At 48.3% G+C, this 11,520-nt stretch overlaps 1 protein-coding gene across 1 annotated transcript; it reads left to right on the top strand.

The window, feature by feature from the left end:
• The first annotated feature begins 3,775 nt into the window (after positions 1-3,775).
• IRF6 (interferon regulatory factor 6) lies at positions 3,776-11,311 on the top strand. Its single transcript, XM_056361524.1, has 8 exons — positions 3,776-3,932; positions 7,157-7,333; positions 8,232-8,436; positions 8,886-9,008; positions 9,112-9,258; positions 9,487-9,879; positions 10,314-10,432; positions 10,741-11,311. The coding sequence occupies exons 2-8, from the start codon at positions 7,160-7,162 to the stop codon at positions 10,960-10,962; spliced, it is 1,383 nt and encodes a 460-aa protein (XP_056217499.1). The 5' UTR covers positions 3,776-3,932; positions 7,157-7,159; the 3' UTR covers positions 10,963-11,311.
• Positions 11,312-11,520: the final 209 nt, after the last annotated feature.

The following is an 11,520-nucleotide window of genomic DNA, read 5'->3' as shown; positions in this document are numbered from 1 at the left end:
CTAATGCATAAAGTTAATTGAATACCTACTATAGGCTTCACTCTGTACAGATCAGGAGAACCAGTAAATACACACAGACAAATATGCACATTTCTCTCATTTCACAATTCATTCTTAAAACTCCCAGGAGCAACAGGAACATTTTATTGCCTGATATTTTATTAAGTATGGACTTTTCCTTTTCCCCTTCCCTCTCTTGTGCTTTTATCTGCTGAAATACACTTCCTGCTTACTCTTACCACTTCTATTGCAGGTACAACATACAACCACCCCAGCCTCTTTCTGTCCTGCAGCCGCTCCCCCCAGCCTGGCAGCACAGCTCACAGCCACCCGCAGCCAGAGATCAAGCCCCCCCTCGCTCCGTGCAGCCTCCTGCTCTTCTTTCCTTTCCTTACTGGAGCCACCAGCTTTCATCCGTATCACACGCTGTGTTCTGCATCCAGCCATTATTTGTGTCAGCCAGAAAGCAATGACCTGTAGGTATAAACGTGTTTGAGCCAGCCCGGCATCCAGGTGGGATTCCTCTTTTAAGAGGATTGGGGTAGTATTGATAGGAAACAATAGATTCCCTATTATAGCAGTGCTAAGGCCCAGAAGGATTTAAACTGTTCACTTTTTTTGGATTTCTTTTTTTCCCCCTGCTACTTTAGAATAGAAGAGTTTCTCAGGTGGAAAAACACTGGCTAGGAATCAGTCTAAAATTTGATACTACAGAACAGTGCAGCAATTCATATCCTCCTGTAAGAACAGGGTTTGCTCTGAATCTACTCATACCTGTAAGTAACCCATCAGAGGTACTACATGTACATACAGATTTGCGGCAGTATGGTATAACTTTGTACTTCTGTGCATAAGGGTACCCAGGCAATGCATGGCTTCGCTCTTAAGAGTCTTAAGCAAGAAGAGGCTACAAGCAGTACAGCAGCAAGATGAAGATGGGTGGCAAGGACCAGAGGGGTTGCTAAAAAGGTTAAAACTGCTCTCTTTCAACAAAATGGTGTATTTTAACCTAATAATGTAGAGGAATCCCGTTTGCATATCTTTGTGCCTAGAAGAATGCAACACAATTAGTAAACTCAGCCCGTCCTTTTGTAGATGCTTTAGCCCCTGGCTCCAGGATCACTTGTCTGCAGCAGAGCAGCTTGAGGTCTGGCTCGTCCAAAAAAGTTATATGGGATCTGTCCCCCAGCATTTGTCTCTTCGCTAGACCTACGCGAAAGAAGTCTTTAGCAGCCACAGTCAGTGGTACTTATACGATACTTCTGTTGCATTCTCCGTTTCCCCATGCTCAGTTACCATATACCATGTAAAGAAATAGCTTTTTCCTTCAACCCTATTTCTTGAATCATCTCTGCTAGCATCAGGTGAGGGCACGGGTTTTCTTTAAAGCAGCAGAGGTGCTGCTGCCGGGACAGGGGTGCAGAGGGCTCATCGTGCTTTTGCCTGGGGCGCAGTGGGGAGTTTTGCACGCGCTGGTGTGAAGCCTTCCACCATTTTGTGCTGCCCTCCTGCACCGAAGCTGCACGCTGGAATGTGAGTGCCGAGAGCAGCAAGACTCCACATGCCCAGGACATTGTCTTGCCTCATTGCATAATTTTGTTTTGCCTTATGGGAACTTAGTGATCTGTTCCCAGGAGAGAAAATGGTTCCCCTTTGTTTTGATGACTACTGCCTTTTCCAGGAGGAACAAAGGGCCGTGAGAGACCTGGGTTACAAAGCCTAGCCCCTGCTATTGCAGGTATCATGACATACAATCATGTTGATAAAAGTACTGATGTTAATTTGGCACTGAAATAGAGTAAATCCTATAGCTCCTGGTATGAAAATTCCTCTGCCTATACTCTCATTGTCCCAAGTGTGTTCTCTGCAGACTGTACTGAAAGAGCTGCTGTCTCTCAGCCAGCATGATGTCACTTTATGAAGTATTGTTTATCAGCCAAAGGATTTCTTCATTTGATTTGGAAACAAGATGCAGATACAGGTAAACATAAGCAGGCAGAACTAAAAAGAAATAGAATGCTTCCTAGAAAACACTGCAATAAAGAGGTTGGTGCTATTTGGCTGCCTGAAGGGTTAGGATCAATCCTTTATACTTCAGAGTGAACACTTTGGATGATCAGCTGCAAAAGGTAACATCTGATTACATGTCCTGCCTAGCGAGCCATCCCTAGATTATCACCTATACAGCTCAAAAGCTGCAGAGTTTCACAGCCAAGAGCATGGAAAAAGACAACTTACTTCCCGTCAGTTCACTAACCCAACACGCTGCCACATGCTTCGGCAGAGGCTGGTAGAAACTCAAGAAAAAAAAAACCACCAAACCCTGCAGAGAGCTGGGAAGACTCATTTGTTTGGCATCTGCGTTACCACTCGGTGGAGGCAGTGGAGGCTGTAACAAAGGCTGCAGGGTGCAGGTGGACGCAGCTGCCCGGCCTGAAAGGACCAACTTAGTGAAACTGGAGGCAAGGCGAGCTCATTCGCCCACGCCAGAGCAGCTCTCGCCTTGTTTTGCCACATTGCTCCATTATTTTAAATACTCCAGCCCTGACCTGCCCTAAGACCCCTCTCGGCGGCTTGGGCAATCTCAAGTGACCTTACAGCAGGCCAAGAAAGAGCAAAGCTGTGCCCAGGGCTGGTCCCAGCTCTCTGACAGCCCAAGGCATGTGGGTGAGTGTGCAGCATCACTGCTGGTGTCTGCTTCCAGCGCTCCCCGAGCACCAGACCACAAAGAAAGCAAACCTGAAGCATCCTTAAATTTACCCACAGACAGCAGGAATGCAGGGAGGATGAGCGGCAACTTTTGTGCTGACCCATCTGAGAGATCAAAGATCCCTCATACTTTGGCCAGAAGCTCAGCCCAACAGCTCTGTGTCTCTTCCCAGTTGCTCACCGAATTGGCTGGACCGTTGCATGTTTTTATACAGCAGGAACAATGATGTGGTAGAAGCTATTAGAGGAGCTCCTGCTCCTTGTTTTGCATGTAAAAATGGTCCGGTATAACTGAGCAAATGCAGCTAAAGCCCACCATGGCCGTGCTACCCCAAAAAGGGTAACCTTAGAGTGTCACCTACTGCCTTTTGCTTATTGCCAGAAAGATTTTACTACATGCAAACTCCTGGTAAAGCGTTACCGCGGGGCAGCTGTATTTCAGTGATGAATGAAGCTTGAAGTATCTGCCTTGCACCTGGCACCTTGCAAGGCAAACTTTCCAAGAAAAATGCCGAATTAACGTTGTCTTTGTGGGTGAAGATTTTCAAGATGTTGTATAGTTCCGAAGCCTTAGCACAGGATTGAGCTTCGGATGCGAGTCAGCATCTCCCAAACGGGGACGCAGCACCATCCCTAATGTTCATGATGGGAAGAAGGGAAATTCCCACTGGCTTTTTCCGGCTCATTGAAACCGAACAGTAAAGTATCGTATGATCTCTTGAAACCAAGATTCACCGCTGAGTCACGGCTCTCCACCTACGAGAAAAAGCAATGAGACCTGCGGACGGCGGTAGGGGGCTGCAGCCCGGCCGAGGGGCCACGCCGCGGAGCCCCCCCGCAGCCGCAGGTGGGGCTGGCGGCACGAAGGGAGCTTTAACCCTTTCCTGAGGCAACCCCGCCGGTCCCAGCCGACTTGAGCGTTTGCTCTTCGCTCCGCGCTGGGCCAAGCACCCTTCGAGCCGCGACCCCCGGCCCCAGCGCTGCGCAGGGGGCGGGCGGGGCGGGGCGGGGCGAGGGGCGGGGCGAGCGGCGGGGTGGGGCGGGGCGAGCGGCGGGGCGGGGCGGGGCGGGCGGCGCGGCTGCGCCCGGCGCACCTGGGCAGGTGAGGGCGGGCGGTGAGAGTCGCGGCCCCGCTCCCCGCCGCTGCGCCCACGCGTGGGCCCCGCTGGGCGGCACGGAACACCCCCCCCACCCGAGGAGTCGGCCCCCTGCTCGCCGGAGCGGTGAGTTGCTGTGGGGTCGCGGTGCTCGGTGGGGACCGGCCCCGCCCGGCGGTGGTGCGTCCTCCGTGGGGCTGGGGGGGGCGCTGGGAGACGCGTGGGGCGGCGGGGCCCCGGCGTGCGGGACGGGCGGGTGTCCGTGGGAGGGGGCGCGGCTCGGGGCCGCAGCGCGGGGCGGGGGGTCCGCAGGCAGCCGGGGGGAGCGAAACCCGCTGAAAATGCTGATTTATTGCTCCATTCCCGCTCCGCGCCCGCGGCTTGGGCCGGGTTAGCCCAAGGCTACGTCTTTCAAGTTGGTGTAAACCCAGGCCTAAAGTTACGGGAGGGTGAGATTTGCGCCCCCCCCCCCCCCCGCCCCGGTCACCCACGGGTGCTTTCGGACCCCACGCCAGGACCCCCGTTACCGCTCACGGCTCCGGCCCCTTCCAGCCTGCAGCGCCGGGCTGGGGTTGGGGGCGCTGGGCAGGGAGCACGGCGGGCCGCGGGAGAGGTGATGTACGGAACCCCAAAGCGTGGGAGCTGTAGGTTCTGCTGTGGGGAGGTAAGTGTCAGACACTGGGATGAAAACCCAGCCTGTTTCTCTGTAGGAAGGCTAATAAGGGTTGAGCTGCTTGTCTTTGAAAATAACGCATACATATCCATGAAAGGTGGGATAATGTAATCGAAGATAACAAGCACAGAATGAGGTCTGTGGCATCGCAGCAATGGACCTGGAGAAGACCCCATCCTCCTTTAGGGGCTTGAGCAGGGTGGAGCAGGAGCACTGCATGCACCCAGGCGGAGGGTGAAAAATATCTGTGGAGGAAGCCTGAGACAGGCTGCCGGTCACCTTTTCCTGCTGTGCTGCGTCTTGTTAACCTGGCTGGCACCGTGCTGGAGCCCCGAGAATCACCGCCGGTCACCGGGGATGCCCCTGACCTTGGCCACTCGGTGAGGTGGCTGCAGCGTGCCTGCTCAGTCCCGAGTTCGCTTGAGTTGTTCTTGGGGTCATCATCTTGCCTCCATGGAAAAAGTCTCAGTTATAATAACTGGGGTGCAGGGAATAATTACGTTACTGACTAGAGATGCATTAGCAGCAGAGGGGGTGCTAATTACACCGCCACCCCCCAGCCAATTTGAGTGGGAATGAAGCAAACTGGGTATGTGCACTGATGGGTGTTGAGTGCGGGCCAAGGCTCCCTTGGCGAATCCAGCTCGTGGTGTGATGACATTCCCCGAGCTCACCCTAGCAGCTCTCTGAGTGGGACCAGCCTCCGGCATTCATGGATCCCACCGGATCGAAGTTGAAGGTTGTAGGAGGCTGACTCACCGTCTGAGCTGAGCAATGGGATTCAAGTTGATTTGCTCTTGGTTATTGTGTCAACAAGTCTGTGGTGATAACAGGCCATAAAGCATTGTAATGTCACGTATTGACAGATGCTGTCTGTGATCCTGTCTGTGATCCAAGGGACAATTCAAACCTCGTATGGCAGCACCAGCACACCTTCCATGTGACCGAATTTGTTTTGGTTGATGAGAGGCATGAATTTTCCTCCTTGGTGTGTGGGTTTGAATTTATTCCTGGTCTGGCAAATGTGTTGTACACAGAGTACGTTAGTAGAAGAGGGGACTGCTTGGAAAGTTAAGTGTAAAAGAGATTGTGGAAAGAAGCTTTAGTTAGGATTTCTTCATTATGATGAGAAGTCACTTTTTTTTTTTTTTTTCTTTTCTTCCTTTACAAGGAAAATCGATACCTGGTTTTGGTCTCAATTATAAGTCTGGGATTAACCTGGACTTCGTGTCTTTGCAAAAACACTACTGAAAGTTTGATTCTGGTAGCATTTTCAACATGGATAACTAATACAGCAGAGCTTCAGAAACACAAAAATAATTTTGACAGTTGCTTTCTGATCCTTTGCAGTTCCTGGGAAGCAGTCTGCTAACGTGCGCAGGTCCTTGCTGAAGCACGTTTTCCAACTATTATTAAAAGATGATTTCCAATTGAATCTAAACTTTTTCTTTGCTTAACAGATAAAGTAAGTTTTGTTAGATTAATTTTGTATGAACACTTGCAACTGAATGGGATCTGCAGGTATTTGAACAAATAAAATCTGTTCCTAGACTAGTTCTTGGATAGGGTTTTTTAATCTTCTCTATCTCTGCTACTAGACACATTTTGCAACTCCTACAGCAGTATTCAGGGCTTATGGCAAAGGTTTTACTTATCCTGTCACTGCTTTATTAATGGGAATATTTCTAATTTCTCACATCTGTTTCAAGATTTGCAAATGAATATGGGAGATACACCTTCTAAGCACACATGTAGCATAAAAGTTCCCTCCCAACATCTAAAGATACCAAATGCTCCCTCTTCTTGCAGAGGGACAGTCGTTAATTTTGTTTGTTGGCTTTGTATCTGTTCTGCACAAGAAAAATATTGTTGGTTGGCTGCAAATGTAGTAGCAACAAAGGGCTACTTAACAACAGGTTTGATCAGTTAACTACAGCACTTTTTAAAAAAAACCCAGAAACCTAAACCTTAAGTCATCATCACTTGATTTTTAGCACAAGTGCTGGCAGACTTGCAGTTACTGTCCTTCTGGATAAACATCCTGGTTATTATGGGTCAGCAATGTTTGTGAATTATGGTACTGCATTCAGAGCATTCATGAAAAAGTCACAAAATGACTCTGAGGCACACTTGTCTGATAAAACAGGCCCCTCCGCTTCAGCCTGATGCTTCCACCTTTACCTCAGCTGGGGCACATTAGTTTTTCCCTCCTCGATGCAGGTGTGACACACCGGAGAAGAGCAGGATCAGATAGGCCCTTTGCTAAGGCGTACGTGGAGGCTTTTGAAATTCTGCTGCCTGTTCTTGCTGTGGCTTGTTTGTGGCTTTCTCTCCTGTGCAGCCTTCACAGCTCAGGTTTGATCGGGGCTCGCCCTCCGCGCACCCAGTTAACACAAATAATGCGCCGTCTCTGCTTACCTGGAATATTTAATAATGAGTTGTTGTTCTTGTAACAGTTATGTTCCCCGTTTAGTGATGCGTTTGTAATGCCTCCTGTCAGAAGAGTCATCTAGCTGGATCTGAATGAGCCGTTTCAGTGTGCAGTAACATAACAAACAATAGCAGTAACACAGCATAGGGTCCTTTTTCATTAAATTACTTTCTTTTTTTTTTTTAAAGCATATGAGTCTCAACTAACTTTTAGCAGTTGGTCTAGTATTATCCCTGTCTTTTGCAGACGATGGCGTTACATCCGCGAAGAGTTCGCTTGAAGCCGTGGCTGGTAGCCCAGGTGGATAGCGGTATGTATCCTGGCCTCATCTGGCTAAACCGAGAAGCAAAGCGGTTTCAGATCCCCTGGAAGCATGCGACTCGGCACAGCCCGCAGCACGAGGAGGAGAACACCATCTTCAAGGTGAGGGAGGGGAAGGCTTGGATATATCATGGTTCTTAAACAGAGACAAAGGGCTGAATTGTTGGCTCAGGAGCTGGACAGGCATCTCAGTAGCTCTTTCCAGGCACATTTTGTCCTATTTCTTTGACCTCAGAAAAGCCACTTTGTGCACCTGGATCCAGACTTGGCACAGCCTGAGACGGTGTTGAGTTCTTTAACTCTTTCCAACCACCAAAGGCCAGACCATGTCTGATTGCCTAGGCTCTGGAAGATTACTGCTGTTTACTTCATCTGCTTGGTTTGCTGCTAAGAACAAGCCAGCTACCACATCCTAAACCATTAAGTACTGTTAGATAAATCTTGAGATGTCCACCACAAACTGTTAGTACTCATCACTGCAGTCCCTAATAGTCTCATCCCAAGGGATTCATTATAACTCCTGCACTCCTTGGAGGAATTTCTGACCTCTGCCTTGGAGGGATCTTGGACCAATAGTCCGATTGTGGGGTGAGAGAGGGAGAGGGCCAGCTGGGTGTCTGTGGCTGCTCTTCCACTCCATTTTAACCAAGCCCCTTCCTCCTGTGCAGAGTGAAGCTCACTGTCGAAAATGACTTCTGGTTTTGGACCTGAGACACCTAGAAAAACTCAGTGCACAATCCAGTACAATTTATACTTTCTTAACTTGTATGAAGATGCACATTCAGAATGGCTAATGGTTTTGAAAATTTGGATTTACATCCTTTTTCTCCCCTTTCTTTTAATGGGAAAAATTATTAAAGTGGGAATTGTTATCAGAAGAGCTATAGTTAAGACTTCTGCAAGAGAAGAATTTTACATTGAATTTGTCTGAAAATTTGATTTCTGATAAAAGCTGCTCTGTTGAGAGGGCTGGACTGAGCACAGTGTACTTTGTCCCCAGGCATGGGCTGTGGAAACGGGAAAGTACCAGGAAGGAGTCGATGAGCCAGACCCTGCAAAGTGGAAAGCCCAGCTTCGATGTGCTCTTAACAAAAGCCGGGAATTTAATTTGATGTATGATGGCACCAAGGAGGTGCCCATGAATCCTATTAAAATTTATGAAGTGTGCGATATCCCGCAGTCCCAGGGATCAATCATTAATCCAGGTGAGGGCCTTGCTGACACAGGGCTGGTTACTGAGCAGGCATCTGTCCAACGCAAGTTCCTTTCCCTCTGTGGCATTAACTCTCAAGCTGCCTGTGCGTGCAGCAGAAAGCAGCTGCCATGCGTAAGCCCGGTTGTACTTAAACTAGGAGGACTTTGAACCACATCGTACCTGTACTAAAATTATTAAAGCTGTACATGGTTGCATGTTTTCTGCTGAACGGTCCAATATTGGCAACAGTTTGCCTGTATCCTTAGCTTTCCACAGTTATGTATTAAACTGAAAATAGTATGTTGTACAGATCAGATTTTCCCTTTTTTTACTTATTTGGAAAATACACAAATAAATTCCCAGTATTGTGCAGAGCCAATGTGAGGATTACATTACTTGTTCAAGAAATGCATCGCAGTGTTACACACTGACTACCCACAAGAACGTGCTTGTTTGCAGGTTCCACTGGCTCAGCTCCATGGGATGAAAAGGATAATGATCTTGATGATGAAGAGGAGGAAGAACTGAATCAATCTCAGCATGTCCCTATTCAAGAGACGTTTCCATTTCTTAATATCAATGGTTGGTGGTGTAGGCTAATGTGTTAGTGAAGGTATTTGCTTGTAAATTGGTGCGTGCTTGAAATAAAATCTCGGTTTATTGGAGAACTGTTTCCTTTTTGTAGATTCTCCAATGGCTCCAGCCAGTGCAGAAAACTGCAGCCCTGAAGCTGTGTGGCCGAAGAATGAACCTCTAGATATGGAAATGCCCCCAACTGCACTGCAGCATGACTTCTTCAGCAGCCCTGAGCTCTGGATCAGCTCTCTGCCAAGTATGTATATGGATTTATAGTGCTTCCATCATCACACTTTAAAAAAAGACTACTTTTTTTTTTTTTTTTTTTTTTTCCTTTTTACCTGTGGGTCTTTGCTTGTTAGCATGGAGAATTGTGTATAGTTTAAACATCCCCTGGTGTAACATAAATTCTGTGGTGTGTCTCTGCTGCTGATGCAGCACATGCAAAGGTCCAGGAAAGCCAGCCTGACAATTTCTCTCTCAGTGACAGACCTAGAAATCAAGTTTGAATATCGAGGAAAGGAGACCGGAGCGACGACGACTGTAAGCAACCCGCAGGGATGCAGACTTTTCTATGGAGAGCTGGGTCCTATGCCAGACCAGGAAGAGCTCTTTGGGCCTATTAGTTTGGAGCAAGTAAAGTTTCCAGGAACAGAGCAAATCACCAATGAAAGGCAGAAGATCTTCACAAGTCGGCTGCTGGATGTTATGGACAGGGGACTGATCCTGGAGGTCAGTGGCCATGCCATCTATGCAGTCCGCCTCTGCCAGTGCAAGGTGTACTGGTCTGGTCCCTGTGCGCCTTCCTCCACCACACCAAATTTGATCGAGAGGCAAAAGAAAGTCAAACTCTTCTGTCTGGAAACTTTTCTAAGCGGTAGGTAACTTCTGCTTTTGGAAGATAGCTTGGGATACTGGCCTGGGCACTTGGCACTGTTGTTAAGGGTGGTTTGCACTGGGGCTCAGCCTGGATGCACGAATCTGTTTGCTCGTGTGTGTGTGACAGCACTTCCCTGACTCCAGCGGACCATGGAGCAGGTGCACATCAGAAGAAAATGAACTTACACTCATGTAATGCTCTGCAAAACATTGGAGGATCTTGATTTTAAAGAAAGCTCCTCTGGGTGCAAGAAGTAAACTGTAGTTGCGTATGTACAGCATAATGTTGTGCATACAATTGTGTGTAAGAGGTGGCTCTGACAAGGAACGGTGTGTAGGTAAGACCTGGGATGATACAAGGGGGTGGGAGATGATACAACGTGTTTCTAGTGGAAAGAGGACAACTCTGCAGCATTCTGCTTTTCTTCCTAGAGCTGATTGCCCATCAGAAAGGACAAATTGAGAAACAGCCACCATACGAGATATACTTCTGTTTTGGAGAAGAATGGCCTGATGGAAAGCCCAGGGAGAGGAAGCTGATTGTGGTTCAGGTAGGAACTGAGGCTGAGAAGTGACACTGTGAAGCAAGGCTGGGGCTGGTGCGTTGGCCCTGGATTGGTGCCCACGGATACCTGAGACCTGTTCTTTTCTGTTGTGGTTACTGACACCAGGAAACCCCAGTAAGGCTGGTGGGTTTTGTCACAGCAAATACAAATGCTATGTGCGCCGAATAGCATCAGTCTGTGATGTGCTCTAGGTTCTTGTGGGAGCCGTCCCCTGCATCCAGGGGATTCCTGCAAAATAACAGGAATATACTGCGTGACCGTTAGGCTAAAACAACTGGCTTCTTCCTGAACAGGTCATTCCAGTTGTGGCCCGCATGATCTATGAAATGTTTTCTGGTGACTTCACACGCTCCTTTGACAGTGGCAGTGTGCGACTCCAGATCTCTACTCCTGACATCAAGGACAACATCGTGGCTCACCTGAAGCAGCTGTACCGGCTGCTGCAGAACCATCAGGAGGGGTGGCCCATGCAGGCCCCCGCCATGCACATGGCGCAGCCGCTCCCAGCACAGTGACAGGCGCTTGGCTTTGCCCTGTGGTTTCTTAGGTTGTACATACAGAAAAGTATTTCCTAACGAGTGCCTTGCCTAAATCTGAATAAAAAGCTGTAGATCTGGTCATCTAATTAAATTTCAGCAGTCTATGGTGCTTTTGTTTTGGAAGTGTTCAAAACAGGGGATTACAGAAGTCCTCTGGCTCCACCACTGCTTTCAGCTGTTTGCTTAAGCAATTGATATGTATAAATTAGATTTTCAATTCTGTAATATTTTTTTAATCCACTATCGATACATTGTATATAAGTACTGGATCATTAGAGGGAAAAAAATAATGATCTGTGCTCTATTAAAACCGCCTGGAGAAGAACATCTTGTCTAGCTTTATTCTCTCTTTAACTGGTCTGTAGCTGCCAGCTGGGAGGCTGACACTTCTTCCAGTGTGCTTATTTTACAGAAATGTCTGTGTACACACATATATACTTTAAAAAGCCCAGCTCTGTATGGTCTGAGAAGCCACCTGATGCTAGAAGCTCGCTAATAGTGCAGCTCTGGAAGCTGGGAGATGGCTCTGGGCTG

The sequence above is a fragment of the Falco biarmicus genome, chromosome 16 (genome assembly GCF_023638135.1).
Source record: "Falco biarmicus isolate bFalBia1 chromosome 16, bFalBia1.pri, whole genome shotgun sequence".
NCBI lineage: Eukaryota > Metazoa > Chordata > Aves > Falconiformes > Falconidae > Falco > Falco biarmicus.
The sequence above is the reverse complement of the archived record's forward strand: the minus strand, read 5'-3'. Positions and strand labels throughout refer to the sequence as shown.